Raw genomic sequence first — 23,241 nt, 5'->3', positions numbered from 1 at the left:
CGCGAGCCATCCTGTGGGGGGCTGTAGCGGGAGCGCCCTAAACAGGTATAGTACCTGAGGTAGAAGGGTCATCTTCACTGCGGCCACCATGCCCAGCAGCGATAACGGGCCCTTATCCCACCGGGCCAATTCCTCTCTGATTTTCGTACTCAAAGCCGTGTAATTGGCCGTGACCATCGCGGGGAGTGAGGGTGCCAAAAGGATCCCCAGATACGGAATCCGGTCCCCCGACCAGCTCAAAGGGAAAAGCCTCTGCAAGTCAGCTCTGGTGGCGCTAGTCAGCGAAATATCGAGGGCAGCAGATTTCCCGAGGTTCACCTTGAAGCCCGCCACCGCGGCAAAGAGGTCCAGTTCCGCGATACATGCAGGCAGTGACCTCGGTGGGTCATCGAGCGTCAAAATGACGTCATCCGCATAGAGGCTAATCGCATGGTGAAACTCTCCCATCCTGACCCCTATGATATCGGGGTTCTGTCGGACCCTTTGTGCAAACGGCTCCATATAAAGAGCAAAGAGCAGAGGGGACAGTGGGCATCCCTGTCGCGTACCACGTTCTATAGGAAAGGGTCGGGAGCTGCCCCCATTCACCCGGACCACCGCGGACGGAAACCGGTAGCAGTTGAAGATCAGGTGCCGGAACTTCTCGCCTACCCCGAACTTGCTCAGGACCTTCTCTAGGTAGGGCCAATGCACCCTGTCAAAAGCCTTCTCCGCGTCTATGGAGAGGAGCATGCGTTCCCCGGGAATCCTGGAGGCCTTCTCAAGAATATGAGTCACCCTCTTCGTGTTGTCCACCGTCTGCCTGCCTGGCACGAAGCCGGCTTGATCCGAGTCGACCATGCCCGGGAGATGAAGTGCCAAACGTGCCGCCAGTATGCTAGTGAAAACCTTCAGGTCCGTGTTCAGTAGCGAGATAGGGCGGTAAGATCCACAGGCAGTCCAGTCCTTGCCCGGTTTCGGGATCACGGAGACCGTGGCCTGGAGAAATTCGGGGGGAATGGCACCCGGCTCCGAGAATGTATTGAAGAGGCGGGTCACAGAGGCGCCAGCTCCTGACAGAAGGTCTTATAAAAAAGAGGGATGAAGCCATCCGGTCCCGGGGCCTTACCCGTCTTAAGCCGGGAGATCGCCGTAACCACCTCCTCGATACGAATCTCCCGCTCCAGATACTGGGCCTGATCCGGCGTCAACGACGGGAGCGGCACCGATTCCAGATAGTCCGCCTCCGCTCGGGCGGAGGGGGCCTCGCCAGTGTAGAGGTCAGCGTAGAAGTTACGGAAAACGTCCGCAATCTGCTCGTCCTCCGTGACTGACCCTCCGGCAGGAGTAACCAGCTCCTCCACTCGGTGCTGCTGATGTTGCACCCTGAGCTTGTGTGCCAAGAGCCGGCCACACCTGTCTCCACCGGTGTAATACTTGTGCTTCAGACGAAGCACCGCGTACTCCGCCCGGTCTGTGTCAAGAGCAGACAAGAGTTTCCTGGCGGCCTTCAGTTGCCTCCAGACTCTGGGGGCTCCCGTTCTGTGATGTACCTGTTCCAGCTCCCGCACCTGCCGGGTAAGCTCGTCCGTTTTGAGCTGGCGATCCTTGTTCTCCGCCGAGGAGATAGCGATAAATTCGCCCCGGAGCACAGCCTTCAGGGCAGCCCATTGCGTCGCGCGGGAGGTATCGTCGTTGTCGTTTACGCGCTGGAAGTCCGTAATGGCCGCGCGGATCTGTTGCACCGTCGAACGCCTGTGCAGTAGTGTGTCCCGGAGATGCCAGTCCCCTCTCGGACGAGCCACCGGGGGTATACTGAAGGTACCCTCCACCGGTGCATGGTCGGAGAGAAAGAGGACCCCCATGTCGGCATTCGAGGCTAGTGCGAGCATCGGGCCTGTCACTAGTAGATGATCCAGTCTCGCGTAGGACTTGTGTGCATGAGAGAAATAGGAGTACGCGCGGGTCGCGGGGTGGAGGCGGCGCCACATGTCGTGCAAGTCAAGCTCCTCCAGTCGGGTACGAACCGAGCCCGAAAGCTCTCCCAACTGGTGGCGCCGTTGCACAGACCTGTCCAGAGTCGCATCAAAGACCAAATTCAAATCTCCCCCTAGCACTATGTGCCTATCAGAGGTGGATGCCACGTCTTCCAATGCCCTGTGCAAAAATTGGTCTTGATGGTCATTGGGGCCGTATATAGAGCCTACAGTCATCACCAAGCCCCCCACCTTGATCCTATATGCCAGAAGTCTCCCTTTCTGGTCCGCTACCTTTTGCAAGACCTCCCCCCTGAACCCCCTAGAGAACAGAAGTGCCACACCTGCCGTTTTAGAAGCGCTGGAGGAAAAGAGCTGCGTGGGGAACTTGGCGGTACGCATTCTGGGACAATCCTTGGCCAGCAGATGGGTTTCCTGCAGTAGGCAGATGTCGGCCTGAGAGTTCTCCAACAGAGACAGGACGGCCCGCCTTTTAACCGGGTTATTCAGCCCTTTCACATTCAGAGTAACAACTTTAAGAGCCATCAAGGAGGGGAACCCCAGAAACGCACATGAAGGTGGGCAAGGCCCAGCAGGCGAAACACAGAGGCCACATCAAGAAACCTCAGCACACAGCGTAAGCAAACATCCCTACGGCACAGTACAGTCCCCAAACCCCAAAACCCCCCAACTAAGTGGACCCCCCCCTTCCCCCGGAACTTCGCACACCCAGCTCCACACTGCTCCCAACTCCCAGCCCCCCAGCAAACCCCCCAACTCGAAACATTCCCCTGCAACTCCCATTCCCAACCCCCGCTTCTCAAGCCATTCAAAGAAGTCATTGTCCCAGTCCGGTCCTTATCGGACAAGGCCGTGGAAAGTCGATCTAGTGGACGTCCAGCCACCACCACCAGCACCAGCACTCCCGTCCCTCCCTACCCACAGAACCCCCGCACCTGCAATGATGAAAGGCTAATGTAGACTCCCCCCGGAGTAAGTTCAGGCCGTCAAGGCCACATCACTGTTCGCTGTTGCTCTGGAGGCCTCCTGGATGGCGCTCGACATGTCCGCCCGAATCGTGGGCGAGTCAGGCCGCTCTGGTGGCGGGGAGCACCTCTCCCCGGTCTGCTGCCAACCATCTCGAGTGCTTCGCCTGCGGCGCGGCGCCGGGGTGTCTGTATCCGAAGCCGTGATACCCAATACTGCGCAGACATCCTGGAGGGACCGGAGCTGGTGCAATGTCCCGTTCCACCGGAAGATCAAGCGGAAGGGGTGCCCCCAAGAGTACTGCGTTTCATGCTCCCGGAGGAAGTCTGTGGCAATTTAAAAAGATTTCCTCTTCTGCAGCGTGACCGTGGATAAGTCCTGATAGAGGGCCACTGGGTGGTCTCTGAAGCGGAAAGGCTGCTGCCTCCGCGCCTCGCGGAGGATCCGCTCCTTCAGGGGGAAGTCCGGTAGAAAAGCCAGAATGTCCGGGGGGGGCGCCGTGGCTCTGCGAGGGCGGCCCACCCTGTGCGCCCTGTCGATACGGACTTGAAAGTCCTCTGACTCCCCCAAAATTGCACGGAAGAGGGCCTCCAGGTAGGCGGTCACGTTTTCGCCCTCCTCGTTGGACGGGACGCCCCGGACCCTGATATTGTTCCGCCTGGACCGATTTTCGAGGTCTTCGGTGTGGGCCTGCAGCTCAATCTGTTGCTCCCGCAGCCGCAGGACCTCCTGCTGCAGGTGGGTGATCTCTTCATCTCTGGAATGACCAGCCTCCTCCACAGTGTTGACTCGCTCCCCCAGGGAGTCCACCTCTCTCCGGACCTCCCGGACCTCTCCGGCCACCTCTTGCTTCAAAGTCTGAAAATCCTCCCTCAAGGAGCTAAACAACGACTCCAGGAACGATCAAGTCACCGGGGGCTCTCTGCCTTCAGCGCCTCTGGAAGGGGCCGGGGCGGCTTGGCTCCCCCCGCTGCGCAGGGCACCGCGTACCAACATGTCCGGCAAAGTTCGGTCGCCTCTCCTTTGACCCCTGGCATTCGACATCTTGGCGGGGCGGGAGTCACTGATGGCCGCAGTTTAGTGAAGAGGCTCCTAGGGTCAGGGCAGCCAGTCGTCGGTCAGGAAGCACCGCAACGCAGAGGCCCCGATCAAGGCTGGACGGCCGGTCCGAGGTTCCCAAAATGGCCGCCCATTACAGTTAATGGGCCAACGCCCAGGGAACGAGGCCTACCTCCGTCACGGGTCCAATTGTGATACACACAGTCGAAGGGCAGGCTCGCAGGGCGAGAGGCAACCAGGGCCGGCTCGCCTGGATGTACAAATACTCCGGAGGCGCGACACTACTCCGCCACGGCCAGGGTTGGGCCGGAGCAGCCGCGCGAAGCAGGCGTTCTCGAGCCCCGGACTTGCGTAGTAGTCGTAGGCCGGCTACGCCTCCGTCGCCTTTCTCCGTTCGGCTCCGCTCCGCCGGCAAAGTCCTCCTCGGCACCCACTCGGCCGCTGCAGCGCAGGCACTCCGGTAGGCCACTCGCAGTCGCTGGATCACTCCGGCGAGACCCCAAGCCTGAAGGTCTCGCGGCCCTTGGGCTGCACACAAGCCGGTCAGCGGGCACCGCCTCAGCCGATCCTGGGTGGAATCACCACCGTGGCGGGACACCTGGGGCTCGTCGACTGCTCTACACCACCACGGGGGTCACCAGGCGCGGTTACCGCTCGATCCGGGGGGGAATCAGCGGATGCAAGCGGTGCAGGGTTTCAGGGGCCCGGGAGCTCTCGGCAAGTGCGTCCTCTCAGCCCGCCATCTTGGCCACGCTCCCCGTTGCCTTACTTTTAAGTAAATCTGGGCCCAAGAATCCCTTGCACCTCCAGCTGCTATTGCAATCAAACACAAACTCCTTTATCGAGGATTATGTTTGCACGTAGCGGACCTTCAAAGGTTCTACCTTGCTGAAAGGGAGGAGTGAGGTATTTTTAGTACTGGTGTAATAATAGCTTTACTAGGTTATGGTGGATGATTTCCAGCGGTGGGGAGACATTGATTAAGTTCATAATAATGGGGCTAAACTGAACTGGGACACTAGTCAAAACACATCTGGGTGAAGTATCATAATCTTTGTCCACTGTATGTGTGTTGCCTATAAGGAGGGGGCTTCATTTGTATTTAAGGCAGAATTGTTGGAGGTGAAACGTAAATACATGTGATACCATATCAGAAATGTTCCATTTATTCCGTTGGTATTTGACTGGATTTTTTGAACAACTCATTTGAGGAGGCATTGAGTTTAATAATCGCCCGAATACTTCCTTTCAACTTAGTTTTATTAATTAAAGTTTCACTTATTTTGTTACACATTTCCTTTGGTCATTGTTTGCTCTTATTGGGCCTTGGAGGTATGATAATATCAGACACTAGTTAAAGAAGATTTTTACTTTTCAGTGCACCGGTATTGAATTTAGCATCTAAAATGACATTAAGGTAGGCTCCTAAAAGCTCTTTGTGTTTTTTAAATATGTTAAGCACTACCTTCTGTGTTTAAAGCCATTACTACCATTGAAAATAATGGTTTACATATGCTGATACAGGTAAAGGTTACATGGAATTTCTATTCTCAAGGTTTAATTTACATATCTTATTTTTTTACCTTTCCACCTCCTTGTGCCACAATAATGCCTCTGTCCTTTGGATCCTCACATAAAGCAAGGAATACCATAAAATGGAAAACAACATAAGGTAAACAGCTTATTTCTCCAACAAATATTATGCATAATAGCGTCTTGCTATTGCATCATACAAACTTCTAATTTCCTACTACTATACGTTATCTGCTTTAGATAGACCTAAACATTTTGAATGACTGCATATTCAGGTCCCTGAAAATGTAAGAAGCTTTCTGAGAGCCTCACTGTGCATTCGGACCAAGTTTAGCCATAGTGCCTGGAGGTGTGATGCTTAATGTATAGGGAAACTGCATGTGTGCAATGTGAGGGGAACTGCATGTGTGCAATAATTATCATGGAAATACTAATGGGATCCCTGCACAAATTCCTGTTTACACCATGTTCAGAATGTATAGTATGACAGAAATACACTATGGACGTATTTAAGAGACCACTGAATTTAGATGTGGGGATACTGCTGGGGTTGGGGTTGGCAGACTCTTCTGTTTATAAATTATTTCACCAATAACCGGGAAGAAAATGCAAATGCTGGAATACCGCATTCAAGTCCAGATGTATCCCCCCTTACAGAGTAACTACAGGCCCAAATCCACTAACATTTACTACATGCTTGGAGCGGGTGTCAAAAGGGTGTGAGGGCTTTGTGGAGGCCAGGGATGTGTATGGTTGGTGTGGCAGGTAGATGGAGAGCTGTGCAACAGTTACCCACAGCTCCTGTAGCACTCAAATCGGACTGGGTCAAGTGTCTTCTCGCCCAGAATTTCCAGTATCATAGTTTGCAGACCTGGGATTACCAGATCCAGCATTTATGGACTTGGTAATTTGGGGCCTGGAGACACAGGACATGTTAGATAAACCCATGAGGTATAACTCCGGGAATACCACTCCAAGCTACTTCTACTGACATTGTGCTACAATAACACGGCAGAAAATACCACAATAGTTAGCCACTTCTCGGTTGGTACATAATGACTCAACAGAGTCCTGTTTCAATGGACAATGGGTCAGCTAGGAAAGAAAGCTGAGAGAGCTATCCCCTTTTCCAGACAGTAAAGGTTGTGTGTAAATCTTCAGAATAACAGTCATACAGAGGTAATGCAACCTGGCTTTTATCTTATATTGGTTAGATAGTTACCTTGCTAAGAGCTCCTTAGTTGCATCAGTGAGGATGGCACTGTCTGCTTTCACCATGCATGTGAGCGCCGAAGTCACTCCTGCCTTGAGCAATCGCTTCACTCGCTTCGACACAAAGTCTTTCTTGTCCTGAGAAAGGTAGGATACATCTGTTAATACTTGGCAGTAGGGGTTAGATGCACATGTTATTTGCGAGGAGGTACTTTATGGTTGACAGTGTCAAAAGCTGCAGACAAAACTAAGAAAATGAGGGCAGCTTTCAATTATCTTGATGTTCCCCTTGGTTGCTACAATCAAAGCAGATTCTGTGCTGTGACTACCACTAAAACCACGCTGAGATCAGTAGTTTGGTAGTAGTAAGGAAAGATGACAATTCTGTATTCATAGCTTTCTCTGCTATTTTGGCAGGAAACAGAAGTAGTGAGATAGGGCAATAACTATTAACTTCCAAGGGGTTTAATGAGGGTTTCTTTATTAAAGGTATAATTGATGCAGTTTTCCAAGTTGTAGGAAAGTATCCAGATTTGAGGATGTTATTTAAGAGCGTGGTAAGATGTCCTTGGCACAGATGACTAGAAGGGCAAGTATAAGTAGGAGCCTAATATTAGTGGCTTCAATAAGCTTAATTGCCAGCTTCATTGACGGAGGGGGAAAAAAACGAAACATTTTCTTGGAAGGGTTTATTGTCTATGGCCGGGTTCTCCAATATTTTCTGTGAAAAGAGCGACTTATGGCCAATGAAAATCATCCTTAGCTACTAATATTATTAACATAAGTATAAAAATAGCACACGTTCACCTGTAGGCATTGTGGCGCTGAATTACAGTTGTTTATTTATACCCATTTTATCGGCCTCGGATGTCTGAAAGGATGAGTGGACCCGCCAGGATTTGAACCTGTGACCATGAAGTCAAACATAGGTACCTGCAGTGGACACATTTATCCACTGAGCCAACAGACAGTGTTGTAATACTGACCACTTCAGGCGGCTGGATTACATTAGTGGACACCGTATGCAGGATTACGAACAGTGGTCACCTCAGATCGTCATAATGGTTGTCATCAGTAATGCAGAAAAAGCCCTGCCAATGTGAGTAATACATACCAGCCCTAGGTGCAGCGCCCTTGGCTGTCAGTAAGTAACAATACTATTCAAAGCTGCACGATGTATGGCTCATATGTCAGCTTTACATATATTTTGGAAATTCAACCATTTTTCTCCAAATATTAGCTCATGCGACCCGAAAATACACACATGTGCATCTGGAATATGCACTTTCCACTTATGGTACATGTATATTAATTCAGCCAAGCTAAAGCTTCCTATTTATTAGGGTGGGCTGCACAAAGGAGAGCTACTTATAGGAAGCTGAAGAGCTACAAGTGGCGCACGAGTCACTCACTGAAGGGCCTTGGTCCATGTCTTTCATACACCTGTGCGTCTCCAGCTACATTTGCATCCAGAATTCCTGCTTTTTTCTTGGATTAACTGAATGTGATTAATATGATTCAAGGTTTCCTTGCTCAAGTGTACCACTTCCTTCTTGTTACTGCTGTGAAACTGGCTTTTCTTATCTCATAAGACCTCAATCAACAAGGGCAAGGCCTACCTTGGGATGCTCTTCGGGCACATGCTGTTTTGAGAACTTGGCCAGCTGGACCAGCTCAGGAATGATCTCTTTCACATCGTAGCTGTTGGTGCAGTTCACTAAGGTCGACGCGACAGCATACAGGACCGTCTTATCGCTAGACTGAAAATCAAGAACAGATTAGTAGATAAATACAAATGAAGAATTTGTTTTGATCTTCAAGGGCTCGATTACGAAGATGTTAGGCATCCACTGTGACACCCTTTTCGCTTTACTGCTTTGCTATACATTATTTTCTTACAGTGGGACTGTATGAGAGGGCCTCAGAGTAAATCATCACACGAACACTGATTTGAGAAATCTGTTCTAGCTCGCCATTTGTAAGTAATATAAATATACATATAGAGAGACGTATATGAATATAGAGTGAGATGGCTACCCTGTATATATGGAGTGATGAACATGTTATCTTTGGTAATGCTCTTTATGGACTCAAACTAGCTGCAGATTCTTCTCATTCTGAATATTCTCTAGGCATCAGACTGCATCTGGAAACTTTTCAGCAGTACCTCTGTGTACGGGTAGGTGGTGTCGATGACTCTGCACTGACGCTGTTCCGCTCCGGAAATGATATGCGGACGCTATATTCGCCTCACTCCCTCGCTGACGTCAGTTGCTCTCAAGACTGTCTCTTATCCGAGAGTCAGAGCCCCTATAGCAAATTGGTTGTGACAAGTGTGCAGATTCTTAGAAATTGGATCTTATTAATAAGAGAGTCCAATCACAGAAAAGGGAGGGCGGGTCTGTGGGGAATCTGTGGCAAGATATAATGTCTGTAAGAAAAAGCATTACCGGAGGTAAATAACCGGAAATAACTTTTTCTAAAGAGACTACAAGCTGTAGATTCCTCACCTTTGGAATAGATACCAAAGCAGTACCTATTCAGAGGTGGGTCTGCAAATGGACTCAAACCAGAAAGTCCTGCAGGACCAAGTAGGCAACATTTGAATCGAGTCTCACAGAGATGAGAGGTAGCTCCGGAACCGCACCTGGTGATGTAGAAAAACTGGAGCTAATTTCAGTGCGCAGGATAGCACCTATATAAGCTCCACTTGTCATTTCCGGAGCAGAACAGCATACGTTTGAAGCCGTATGGTGCCACCTCCCGATACGCAGAGGTACTGCTGAAAAGTTTCCAGATCCAGTCTGAGGAATCAGGCCAGATAAGGTGAAGGAATCTACAGCTAGAAATCTCTATCTGAAATTTAAACATATATTAACATAGTAGGCAAATCCTGAACAATTACATTGTATGAAGAATAGTCTTTAAATACATTTGTGGTCCATTAACTTTGTAGAGTCTACTTGTTTGATAGTAATGAAAAAAGGCTGCTCTTACACTACTAGATTACTATAGCAGCAGTGTCTCGAGGGAGAAGAAGAGCAAAGCTTAGAGATTTGATACAAAATCAAGGTCCTGCAAGCATCCAATATCGACAGGCTGGAGTTAAACAAATCTGAAAACATTGTTAAATATAATCAGGTTGAGTGATGGACAAGTTACCTTGGACAGTTCAAACATGGCTTGCAGAGCTGGCTCATCTTCCACAAAGTCATCCTTGACGTCTGCATCCAGGGTCAGGTAAGCAAGCCCCTCTACCGCCCACTTCCTGGTTCGATTGTCAATGCCTGCATTACACAGCCACCTGGGCAAGGAGGCGAGAAAGAGCACAGTCAGTCCTCAGACACAGTGGTTCATGAATCGTTAAAAAATAAACTACGTGTGCCATAAGAATTGTGCAGGTTCAATGATCACCTTGTTCAGACGTATACAATCAATAATACCCTCTTGATGAGGCATAGCTTCTTTTATCATTTAACAGTATTAGATACTTACATTAATTACACGCCTTAGAGTATAACCTATGTCATGATAAATCTCCATCGCTTATGGTAACGGGAAAACACACAGGAAACTGATTAAGTGAGAATGTAGGAACATAAATCTACAGTAGACAAAGATAACGAGATGACAACACTTTCATAACACTGTATAGAAAGAAAACACAAATTCTTATGCAATATTTACAAATTTTTTGATCTAGACGCATTCCTTTTGGAAAGCGACAATGATGAACCCTAACTGATTAGTGTATTCCGATAATATTTTCAACATAAGGGCACTAGGTTGGCAATTTAACCTGATGAAGGCCCATTTTATACCTATCTTTTTCACTATCCCTCATTCTCTCTTCCCCCTGATTTTCTTTTTTTTGTTCCTCTGCATCGTCTGCCCCACTCCCTTCTTATTCCTTTTATTTTGGAAAGTGAAGAACGTTTTATGACTTTTTGATATTTCTTTCAGTCTAGTCACAGGATTCAAAACTGGCTCTGGTCATATTTCATGACGATAATCAAATTTTCATCACGCTGGCTTTGTACCATTTTGGTTATTTGCCAAACGAGAGATTCACCTATTTGGATTTGTAAAACTGTTTATCCTGTTAGCTTTGCACCAAAAAGTCAAGTATCCATTTTCACTAATGTTATAGCCTCAAAAAGACTATTCTGTCAAATCGGCAAACTAACAAGCTGGCATAGATGGAAAGCTGCATCATGGGTGGGTCCAGGAATCTGTATTGGTTCAAAAGAGAACCTAGAGCTGTTGTCTGCGAATGCAAGATCTGTGGGGCCAAATGTATCATCATTGGAAACAGCGCGATGCACCATGTATGCTAAGATATATTGCATTCCTGCTCTCTCGCTGTGCTGGTGCACTCAGTGGAGCCTAGCACCAATAAAGGTACCTTTGTGCCAGGCTGCAAGGATGCCTGCGCTGCAGGCAGGATTATTTTGTGCAGGAAGGGTCAGCTTCTAGCACAAAACAATCCTTAGAGGTGTTTTTCTCTTAATAAGTGTTCTACAGAATGCTGCACACTTAGAAAGAGGAAAAAACGAGGAGAAATACAGATATTTCTCCTCGATGCACCGCTCTCAGGAAGGCGTACAATTCTGATGCATTCCCAAGTTTATCAGTCTTGGTACATCTTATAATGTTCAGAAGAACAAATGGAGGAGTACTACCCGATGAGGGCAACAGAAGGCTTTTGTCTAAACTCAGGAAACATTGTTCCTTTGTTAGTAAACCCCTCACTCACCACCTAGTGGTGATTTGCTTCATCATCGGGGCCCACCCAAGTGGCCTAGCGTCACTTGGGTGTGCTTCAACACCTGCGATTGCAGTGGAGCAGGTAGTGAAGTGTGGGGTGCGAACAAAAAAGAGTGTGAATGTTAAAATTGTCCTGGTTAATGCTTTTATACAATGTTTAATAAAAAAGTAACTGGACAAAATTAAAAATATAGGTGAGATAGTAGTAGGGAAGTTACGACCTACTTATCTCTGTTTATGTGTTGGTCGACATGTTTCTACCATAAGGGGAAAATCCCCGGTATTCCTCAGGACCAAAACAAGGAAGTGGGTGGTTTGTGCCCCTAAAAGACACACCCAGCCCTAATTCCTTGGTCATCCAGAAGAAAAATATACTCCTGGGTAAGCACGCCTAGGGTTAAGGGTGCTAAAAAACAATGCTGGGGCTCTAGTCGAGCTGCATCAAGCAGGAGTAGGGCGCTACACCGGTTACAACATAATAGTTGCGTGTGGCGAAATCAGGCGGATCACCTACTTCTCCGTACTCGCTGCTAGGTAGTGCACTACCTAGAGTGCACTACCTAGCAGCGAGTACGGAGAAGTAGGTGATCCGCCTGATTTCGCCACACGCAACTATTATGTTGTAACCGGTGTAGCGCCCTACTCCTGCTTGATGCAGCTCGACTAGAGCCCCAGCATTGTTTTTTAGCACCCTTAACCCTAGGCGTGCTTACCCAGGAGTATATTTTTCTTCTGGATGACCAAGGAATTAGGGCTGGGTGTGTCTTTTAGGGGCACAAACCACCCACTTCCTTGTTTTGGTCCTGAGGAATACCGGGGATTTTCCCCTTATGGTAGAAACATGTCGACCAACACATAAACAGAGATAAGTAGGTCGTAACTTCCCTACTACTATCTCACCTATATTTTTAATTTTGTCCAGTTACTTTTTTATTAAACATTGTATAAAAGCATTAACCAGGACAATTTTAACATTCAAATTTTGTTCGCACCCCACACTTCACTACCTGCTCCACTGCAATCGCAGGTGTTGAAGCACACCCAAGTGACGCTAGGCCACTTGGGTGGGCCCCGATGATGAAGCAAGTCACCACTAGGTGGTGAGTGAGGGGTTTACTAACAAAGGAACAATGTTTCCTGAGTTTAGACAAAAGCCTTCTGTTACCCTCATCGGGTAGTACTCCTCCATTTGTTCTTCTGAACCTTGACCAGGGAATCAGGAGTATTCCCCGTCCGACGACTACGGACGCAACTCCTTACTCTCCTTCTTGTTTTCCAACATCTTATAATGTGCCAAAATTCAAGGGTGGAAGCGTAGGCAGACCCACGCACCACCCAAGGAACACCTTCAATCAATCAATCAATCAATCAATCAATCAATCAGGACATTTTTAGAGCGGGCTACTCACCCGCAAGGGTCTCAAGGCGCTGGGGGGAGGGGTAGGTTGCTGCTGCTGCCCGAAGAGCCAGGTCTTGAGTTGCTTTCTGAAGGAGAGATGGTCTTGGGTCAGTCGTAGGTGGGTGGGGAGGGAGTTCCACGTCTTGGCAGCCAGGTAGGAGAAGGATCTTCCTCCGGTGGTGGTTCTGCGAATCGTTGGGACGGTGGCGAGGGCGATGCTGGCGGAGCAGAGTTCTCAGGTGGATGTGTAGAACGTTAGGCGGTTGTTGAGGTATTCGGGGCCAGTGTCGTGGAGAGCTTTGTGAGCGTGGGTGAAGAGCCTGAACTTGATCCTTTTGCTGACGGGGAGCCATGCAGGTCTCTCAGGTGTGGCTGTGTCGGGGTATGTCCAGGATGAGTCGTGCATTAGCGTTCTGTATGCGTTGGAGTCTTTTCTGTAGTTTGGCTGTGGTTCCGGCATAGAGGGCGTTACAGTAGTCCATTCGGCTGGTGACGAGGGCCTAGGTGACCGTCTTTCTGGTGTTGGTGGGGATCCACCGGAAGATCTTTCGGAGCATGCGCAGGGTGTTGAAACATGATGATGAGACGGCGTTGACTTGCTTGGTCATCGTGAGGGAGGAGTCCAGGATGAAGCCTAGGTTGCGTGCATGGTCCGTGGGCTTGGGGGCGGTGCCCAGTGCAGGGGGCCACCAGGAGTCGTCCTAGGCAGTGGGGGATGGCCCCAGGATGAGGACGTCCGTCTTGTCTGAGTTCAGTTTCAGACGGCTGAGCTTCATCCATTCCGCGACGTCTTTCATTACTTCCTGGAGGCTGGCTCTGGCGGTGGCGGGATCGTTGGTGAGGGAGAGTATCAACTGGGTGTCGTTGGCATAGGAGAAGATGTTTAGGTTGTGTTGGCGTGCGATGGCTGCGAGGGGGGTCATGTAGATGTTGAAGAGGGTGGGGCTGAGCGAGGAGCCTTGAGGTATGCCACAGATGATCTTGGTGGCCGGTCAGCGGAAGGGAGGGAGGTGGCCTCGCTGAGTTCTGTCGGAGAGGAAGGAGGTGATCCATTCCAGGGCCGTTCCTTGGATCCTGGCGTGATGTAGGCGGCTTGTTAGGGTGCAGTGGCAGACTGTGTTGAATGCGGCCGATAGGTTGAGGAGGATGAGGGCAGCAGTTTCCACGTTGTCGAGCAGGGACCTGATGTCGTCGGTTAGCTGTTTGTTGACGGTCTTCTTGATGACTTTAGCGGGGAACAGGAGGAGCGAGATGGGGCGGAAGTTCTTGAGTTCCGTGGGGTCTGCGGTGGGTTTCTTCAGGAGGGCGCTGATCTCCGCATGTTTCCAGCTCTCCGGAAAGGTGGTGGATGCGAAGGAGTTGTTAATGATGTTCCGGAGTTGGGGTGCGATGATGGAGTCGGCTTTGTTAAAGATGTAGTGTGGACAGGGGTCGGCAGGGGAGCCGGAGTGGATGGTGTTCATCAGGAGGGTGGTGTCTTCAGTGCTGACAGGGGTCCAGGCGTAGAGGATAGTGGTGGGGGGCGTTGGTTCGGTGGTTGGGTGCGTGGTCTGGGTGCTGAATCTGTTGTGTATGTTGGCAATCTTGTGGTGGAAGAACGAGGCGAGTGCGTCACAGAGGTCTTGCGAGGGCGTGATATCGTTGTTGCTGGCGCTGGGGTTGGAGAGCTCTTTAACGATGCCCCCCAGGGCACAGTAACCCAAGACAGTGACTTGCACTGCCTTACGATGCTCCAGATTTATGTAGCAGCACAGGGCCTAGCATGATGGCCTTGTGTTACTTGGTGAATCTGACTTAAGGACTGAGTTGCCTTTGTGGCACCATGCGTGACGCACGGGCAACGCAATCCAACGATAAATCTTGGTACATGGGCTCTGCAGTGGTTTCGGTGGTTTCCTGCCTGCTTTTGTTTTTTTGTTACATTTACATTTCTTTCTTCTTTCCTTTGTTTTTTGTTTGATGCTTTTGATTTCTTTACTTGGTGCTGAAAATTAAAGTATAATATTGCATTTCTCTCTACCGGTGTGCTATGCTAGGGTATTTTGGTAATCCAATCGGCACTTTAAAAGAGAGGCTGCAGAATGAAGGTTGGATTTCACTTTATGATGTGACTTTGTTTTAATCGTGTACTGTTTTGCATAGGATACGAATATCTACATCCCAAATTACCCCCAATCTAGTACATTGATATATATACCTGGAGAATACCCTTGTCTGAAGACGGTTAAGTGGCTGCAGCCTTCTTTCTGGACCTCCTTCTACGTTTGGCCAATACTGGCCTTTCATTCCCATTAACTCCGGAAAGTAATCATTGTCTGGAACCCATCACACCAGCAAGCGCATTACTGAGTTGCAAACATTTCCATCATCATTTTATTTGACCTAGGGATGAAGATAGGTTGATCTTTCTCTCTCTGACAAGCCACAGTGTTCCCAGCACCAGCGTCCTCAAGCAGCCACAGGCCAGACTTGATTGAGCGCATCTGAGAGTTTTGTTTTTTTGTTTTTCCCTAAAAACCTCCTTCATTTGAAGTATGTTTTTGAGGAACATATATCTTTGCCAATAGGGTGCATTCACCATGTTGCCTGCGTGGCAACGCTTAAGTGCCATCAGCGGAGCTGCCACATAGATTTCCTCCTCGGGCATGATATGGTGGACAGTCAGAGGGCAGCCCTCTGCTGGCCTGGCAGATCATCCACCATCCTCTGAGTGAGACTCTTTATCTTTACTTACGTTCCAAATTTGAGAGTGTGCCTCTCAGCCATTGAATGGATACAATATGAACCCTTTCCCCACCACAACACTAAGGCCCTCATTCCAAGGGCCAAGTAATTCCTGATTGGGCCAGTAGTAGGAGCGAACAGTCAAACTGTTGTATGTTTCACCCACACTCCAGTTTCTTTATCCCTATGCACATTTAGACAGGTACAACTTTCTGGATTATGCGCAGAGCAGTAAGGCTTATAGCGGGTGAAAAACCGAGGAACGGGTGTGCAAGCACAGATTCCTGCTGTTATTCCGCACTGCAAGGGTGTAAACTTGTAATTCAGAATCAATTTTGCACAGGGGAAATTCCAATCCCCATGGTATATGTATCTTTCTGGGGTGTAATTCTGTTCCAGATTTTACAGTAAACCCTTACTGAAGGCCTAGGTCCAGAATTAGAATGAGTGGATTCTCTAGGGGGCAATGTAGTCTTGGGCAATATGAATGGTCCCGCCAAATACACAGAAACAGATGAGCCCAGCCTTTTCTAACCCAAGGCCAACCTGAAACCAGAACTCCTCAGTGCAGCCGAAGAGGAAGATGGGTTTGAATGGAGCCCAAGCACACAGCCAGAGCCGCCCTAGTACCCCTAAGCTCTGACCAGCCCAAATGACATGTCTACAATGAAGATCTTGGGCAAGGTTAAGGGTCTGGCTAGTCTGTATCATTGTAAGCTGCCGGCTGACGGAAAGATTCACCTGATTTCCACATATTCATGCCATTTTTTCAAAAGATCTGGAGCCATGCTAAGAAGTTGCAATGAGCTCACAGGAGGAGAAAAGCTGTTCTAGAACCAGGAATTTTTTTTGAAGAATTTCCAATCTTATAATGATCCTGGAATAGAGAACTGTCTGTGCACTTGAGCTTAGCATTTGTGTAATGACTGCAACTGAAATGTGTCGCGCGATGGATTGATACAATATTACCTACCATCACAGGGCAAAGCTGCACCTCAAGCTCACAGACAAGAACAAATGACAGACAACACTGACAGCACTATGGTAAATGCATGCTTACTTCCTGCATTGCTTTGCCAGCTTCTCTGTGGATCCTTCTGCGAACTGCCGCAGACCATAGTCCGAGCCTCCAGCAGAGCCCAGCTTGCACAGCCCCTGAAAAAGAAATTGTTCTTTAGCCATGGGATCCAGGCCAGTGACCAAATGATCAGGACTCATGCAGCTCAATGACAGTGTGAAGCAGGAAGGAAGGGGAAAATGAATGAAAGTAATAATATGATACTCTCTTTTACTTGTTCGCGTGTAACACCACTGGTGAAATATTAGAGCTGCTCAGGCACCTAGTAACGTACTAACTAGGGTTACCACTCAGTTATCAGATTCCCCAAAAGGTATCTCCGAGCCACCAGGTCCTGCGACACTGAGCCGACTATTGCTGCATATCTGACACTGAGCCACTTGGAACTGTGGCACTGCAGCTGAGCCACTGGTGCCCTGCAACATTACCACTGAGCCACTGGGGCCTGTAACACTGCCACTGAGACCCCAGAGCATGCATCAGTGACACTGAGCCACTGGGGTCTGCAACAATACCCGTGAGCATCGAGGACCCCCAACCCCACAGTAGCAGTGTACTAGTAAGACATGCAACCGATCTTAAGACACCACCTCCTGCAACACTAATACTAATGTCACAAACATAACAAGAGACTGAAATCTCAGCTATGCTGGAACTAAGACCTGAGACCTATAATACTACCACTAAGACATTAGGTCCACATTAGACCTACTCTAGAGCCATGAAACGTACTCCACAACCCACCCTCTGAGCATCCAGACAGTCAGTCTTACAGTATATCCTTTGTACCATCAGGCTGGCCCCACAACCATACCTGTGATCACCAAGATTATCTCACAACCCCTATATTATCCTTCAGTCCCTGAATCATTGCCACAGAGGCACTCTGTGCCCTTCTCACAAACCGTAGTAGATGATAAGCCACAGTGTGAGACACTGTACTCACAACACAAACTGAAGCACAATTAAATTGGCCCAGATTCACATCTGTAAAAGTGACTCATCTGAATGGCCTAGAATCCTACACAGGGTTCTTCAAGCAGCCCTGCAAGCACAACAATGACTAGTTTCATTTCAGAAAATGGTACCATTCGTATTTAGGTTTTTCACTTGTACTTTAAAACATAGAAAGAGTAACCTTATCTAAAAGCATTGATGGATAATGCGTTGCACCCCAACAGCATGAAGTACCAACAAAACCACTGTATGAGGATTCAGTGATAGCATCTCTTATTCAATGATATCGGCTCTTGAGGTTCTGGATAACTCACCACCAGTGCTCGGATTTTAATCTTCTCATTCTTGGTTTTCTTATAGATCTCCTTCAGCATGGACACGCCATTGGTGATAATGAAGGTGGCTCGGCTCAGCTTGGTGGAGGCGTGGATCAGCGCCTCTACTGCTACGAGCTGGTCAATCTCGTTCTCAGAGCTGGTAAGGGCCACCATCATCTCCATAACCCCCTGCATGCCCAGAAGCTTGTTGCCAACATCAAAGGGACCCTGCAGGATGCCCGACACAGTCTGGATCGCGTGCAGATTCTTTTCCATGTTGTTTGGGTCAAATTTGCCCCTTCAGGAGAAAACAAAGGAATATGTTATCAGTCTCAATCCCACAGGGCTCTGAGAGGGAAACAATGGCATAGGATTTGGGGGCCAATGGTGATGTGAGATAAAACGAGACATTGCTGCACATTGTTTACCATCTGTAATGCTGAACATCGTTTGCCGTACACTATTGCAATGTACTAATGCAAATGCAATATTACCACAAAAAAGACTTTCCATTAGTTCTCACTGTGGCAAACTGATGTAAGTTTGTTTTTTTGTTCATCCTTTGCTCCTAAAATGGTTTCTGTCAATTCTGACATTAATCGTAGCTATTTTCGGTGTGTTCAACCTTTTTAGTGCATACATAGCGTGCTACTTGCGCTTCAAAACCCCATCAGGGGTAGCAAGCGCTTTATATATACAAACCTTTTTCCCTCTTCTATCCCGCCACCTACCCTTCTCTACCCATATAACTGAATACCATATCCACTACTCAAATTACTTCATATTTTACTATACTAATTTTCAACACTAATCCTTTATGGGTTCCGGAGTTCAAGTTCAAGTTCGGGCATTTGTATAGCGCACTGCTCACCCAGAGGGTCTCAAGGCGCTTGGGGAAGGGGTTCATTATTTGTCGAATAGCCAGGTTTTAAGTTCTTTTCTGAAGGAGATGTGGTTTTGAGTAAGGCGGAGGTGAGTGGGGAGTGAGTTCCAGGTCTTGGCAGCAAGGGAGGAGAAGGATCTGCCACCCATGGTGCATTTTCGGATGCGCGGGACAGCGGCGAGGGCTTGATTGGACGATCTTAGTTGGCGGGTGGGTTTGTAGAAGGACAGTCGAGTGTTGAGGCATTCGGGTCCTAGATTGTAGAGGGCCTTGTGTGCGTGGGTGAGAAGGCGGAATGTAATTCTTTTGTTGATGGGAAGCCAGTGGAGGTCTTTTAGGTGTCCGGTGATGTGATCTTGGCGAGGGATGTCTAATATGAGTCTCGCTGATGCGTTTTGGATGCGTTGGAGTTTTTTCTGTAATTTTGCTGTGATTCCGGCGTATAGTGTGTTACCATAATCCAGTCGACTCGTGACCAGTGTGTGGGTGACAGTCTTTCTTGTCTCGAGGGGGATCCAACGGACGAACTTTTTGAGAATGCGAAGTACGTTGAAGTAGGAGGATGAGACTGCGTTGACTTGTTTGGACATCGAGAGAGAGGAGTCTAGGATGAAGCCAAGGTTACGTGCATGGTCTGTGGGTGTGGGTGCTGTGCCCGGAGCGGAAGGCCACCAAGAGTCGTCCCAGGTAGAGGGGGAAGATCCTAGGATGAGCACCTCCGTTTTGTCTGAGTTGAGTTTTAGGCGGCTATGTTTCATCCATTCGGCTACTTCTTTCATGCCTTCGTGAAGATTGGTTTTGGCGGTGTTAGGTTCTTTGGTGAGGGAAAGGATTAACTGGGTGTCGTCGGCATAAGAGATGATGTTAAGGTTGTGTTGACGCGCGATGGAGGCGAGAGGACTCATGTAAACGTTGAAGAGGGTGGGACTGAGTGAAGATCCTTGTGGTACGCCACAGATGACTTCAGTGGCCTCAGAGTTGAATGGGGGAAGTCGGACTCTTTGAGTTCTCCCAGCGAGGAATGAGGTGATCCAGTCCAAGGCTTTTCCTTGTATTCCGATGTTGCTGTGGCGTTGCATAAGGGTGCTGTGGCAGACTGTGTCAAAAGCGGCGGAGAGGTCGAGTAGAATGAGGGCCACTGTTTCACCGTTGTCCAGTAGTGTTCGGATGTCGTCAGTCGCTGCAATGAGGGCGGTTTCGGTGCTGTGTTTGGCTCGAAACCCGGATTGCGATGGATCGAGGGAGTTGTTGGATTCAAGGAAGGCAGCGAGCTGGCTGTTGACGGCTTTCTCGATGATTTTGGCCGGGAATGGGAGGAGGGATATGGGTCGGTAGTTTTTAAGTTCAGAGGGGTCTGCTGTGGGTTTCTTCAGAAGGGCGCTGAGTTCGGCGTGTTTCCAGCTTTCTGGAAAGGTGGCAGAGTTGAACGAGCAGTTGATGACATCACGGAGATGGGGTGCGATGATGGAGTCCGCTTTGTTGAAGATGTGGTGGGGGCAGGGGTCGGTTGGCGAGCCAGAGTGGATTGAGTTCATTAGGCGGATGGTGTCTTCAGTGGTGATTGGGTTCCAGGCGTTAAGGTTGTTAGTTGGTGGAGTAGGATCTGAGGGGGGTGGGGAGGGTTGAACGCTGGGAGTATTCTCGAAGCTGTTGTAGATGTCGGCAATTTTGTTGTAGAAGAAGGAGGATAACGCATCGCAGAGGTCTTGGGAGAGAGTGATGTCGTTAGATGCTGCGGTGGAGTTGGTGAATTCTTTGACGATGTTGAAAAGTTCCTTGCTGTTGTGAGTGTTGTTGTCGAGACGATCCTTGAATGCTGATTTCTTGGCGGATCGAATCAGTTGGTGGTGTTTGCGGGTGGCTGCCTTGAGGGTGGACATGTTGTTGGTGGTTGGGTTTTTTCTCCATGTTTTCTCCAGGGTGCGGCATAGCTTCTTGGATTTTTTAAGGTCATCATTGAACCAGGGAGCCTTTTTGCTGGCTGATTTGATCTGGTGCTTTTTCAGGGGTGCTAATTCGTCAGCACTGTGGGTGATCCATTGCTTGAGATTGGTGGCCGCTTGGTTTGGGTCCAATGAGAGGGTGGGAGGGTTTTGGTTGAGTGATGTGAGGAGTTGGTCGGAGGTGATTTTGTTCCAGTTTCCCCGAGGAATAGGTTGTGGGCGGTTGTGGGTCAGGGTGGTTTTGTAGCTGAAGTGAACACAGCTGTGGTCCGTCCAGTGGAGCGCTGTGGTGCGATCGAAGGAGATGTGCTTGCTGGAGGTGAAGATAGGGTCGAGCGTGTGTCCGGCTACATGGGTAGGGGTGTCAACAAGTTGTTTGAGTCCGAGATTGGCCAGGTTGTCCAGAAGGGTGGTGGTGTTGCTGTTGAGTTTGTTTTCGAGGTGGTAGTTGAAGTCTCCTAAAAGAATGTAGTTCTCTGAGGCGAGGGCATGTGGGCTGACGAAGTCCGTGATGTCATCGCTGAATTGAGTGCGGGTACCTGGAGGCCTGTAGATGAGGGTGCCTCTAAGTGTGGTCCTAGGGTCGGTGTGGATCTGAAAGTGGAGATGTTCGGCGGTTGCAAGATTATCATCGGAGCTGGTCGTGATTTTGATGGTGTTCTTATGGATGATGGCGATGCCTCCTCCTGTTTGATTGGTGCGGTCTTTACGGGTAATCTTGTAAGCGTCTGGTATGGCTATGGCGATGTCGGGTGCTGATGATGTGTTCATCCATGTTTCTGTAAGGAAGGCGATGTCCGGTGACGCAGTGTCGAGTAGGTCCCAGAGTTCCGATGCGTGTCTGTGGACCGAGCGGATGTTGAGCAGGATGCACTTCAGGCGGTTAGAGTCGGAGCTGTGTATGGAGGAAGTGGATTTGGTGAGGGTCCTGAAGCAGTTGAACTTGCAGGAGAGGCAGGCGAATGGACCGTGGGTACGTCCTGGGGTGACTTCGCAGCATTGTGGTGCGCGTCCGGGGTTGAGGGCGAGGAGAGTTGCGGCATCATAAGTGACTCTAGTGGACTGGGTACGGTGGGAACCAGGGGGACAGGCGCTGGGCGCGGTCCAGGCGAGGACGGGCGTAGACGGGCTTACCTTTGGCGCACCTTCGGCGCGCAAATGGCGTGACCGCTGCGCGTGAACGCTGCGTGCGAATGCATCTGTCATATGTGGATGGTAGAGGGGGGAGGGGCGAGGGCGGGTCAGCTGGGAGGCGGGAGCGGGGGTGGAGACTCGGGTAGGGAGCCACAACAACAACAGTGCAGTAATCAAAACAAAATGGACGCAGGCCAAAAGCGTTTTACAATTAAAGAGCTACGATCCAAAATGCGCTTCGAAATTAATTAATTATTTGTTCAAGCGCTACGCTGTACTTGCGGTACTTCGTGCAGGCAGGCGAAGGTAGGAGTCTGGCAGATCGGGGAGCAGCGTGAGGGAGCGACCGCCTCTACAGAGTGCAGGATGGTCACAGCGCTACAGCGGGGGGAGCGGGGCTAACGCTATCAGTGGGAGGGCGGGTCAGCTGGGAGGCGGGAGCTGGGGTGGAGACTCGGGTAGGGAGCCACAACAACAACAGTGCAGTAATCAAAACAAAATGGACGCAGGCCAAAAGCGTTTTACAATTAAAGAGCTACGATCCAAAATGCGCTTCGAAATTAATTAATTATTTGTTCATCAAGCGCTACGCTGTACTTGCGGTACTTCGTGCAGGCAGGCGAAGGTAGGAGTCTGGCAGATCGGGGAGCAGCGTGAGGGAGCGACCGCCTCTGTGATTCTCACCAGAAAAGCGCTTCAACATCCATCAGGAGTAACAAGTGCTATATGAATGCAAACCTTTCTTCCCCCTTTATCCCTCCACTATCCTTCTTACACAAATAACTGACTAATATCCACCACTGAAATTGCTTTCATATTTCACCATACTAATTCACCACTAATCCTTATTGGATTCCTGAATAGCGTGCTTCAAAACCCCATCAGGGGTAGCAAGCGCTTTATAAATACAAACCTCTTTCCCTCTTCTATCCCTCCACCTACTCTTCTCTACCCAAATAACTGAATAACATATCCACTACTCAAATTACTTCATATTTTAGTATACTAATTTTCAACACTAATCCTCTATGGGTCCTGGAGTAGCATGCTACTTGCCGAAAAAGCACTTCGACGCCTAGTCAGGGGTAGTAAGAGTTATATAAATGCAATTACAATACATTTAGATGTTTGCTTCTCGCGTTTAACATTTTTTGGAAGTTTGTTTCTTTTGAGACAGAGAAGGAGCTCTGCTTATCTGGAGCAGAAATGCATCTGGATGATGAAACACAGCACTGGGCAAGTTTAGGTATATAAGTTGCTGATGGACACTCCCATCTGCATCACCATATATCA

The 23,241-nt window shown here is 49.1% G+C and overlaps 1 protein-coding gene across 1 annotated transcript in view; it reads right to left on the bottom strand.

Moving 5' to 3' along the window:
* LOC147729842 (protein unc-45 homolog B-like) overlaps positions 1–23,241 on the bottom strand; it is a 113,856-nt gene that overhangs the window by 30,846 nt on the left and 59,769 nt on the right. The window contains exons 5-10 of the mRNA XM_086954039.1: positions 17,986–18,286; positions 16,697–16,791; positions 9,909–10,050; positions 8,366–8,506; positions 6,757–6,884; positions 5,585–5,651 (exon numbers count right to left, since the gene is read on the bottom strand). Coding sequence (XP_086810165.1) covers positions 5,585–5,651; positions 6,757–6,884; positions 8,366–8,506; positions 9,909–10,050; positions 16,697–16,791; positions 17,986–18,286 — 874 coding nt within the window. The remainder of the gene's footprint in view (positions 1–5,584; positions 5,652–6,756; positions 6,885–8,365; positions 8,507–9,908; positions 10,051–16,696; positions 16,792–17,985; positions 18,287–23,241) is intronic.

Source organism: Lissotriton vulgaris, chromosome 2_1 (assembly GCF_964263255.1).
Source record: "Lissotriton vulgaris chromosome 2_1, aLisVul1.2, whole genome shotgun sequence".
NCBI classification, from domain to species: Eukaryota; Metazoa; Chordata; class Amphibia; order Caudata; family Salamandridae; genus Lissotriton; species Lissotriton vulgaris.
The sequence above is the reverse complement of the archived record's forward strand: the minus strand, read 5'-3'. Positions and strand labels throughout refer to the sequence as shown.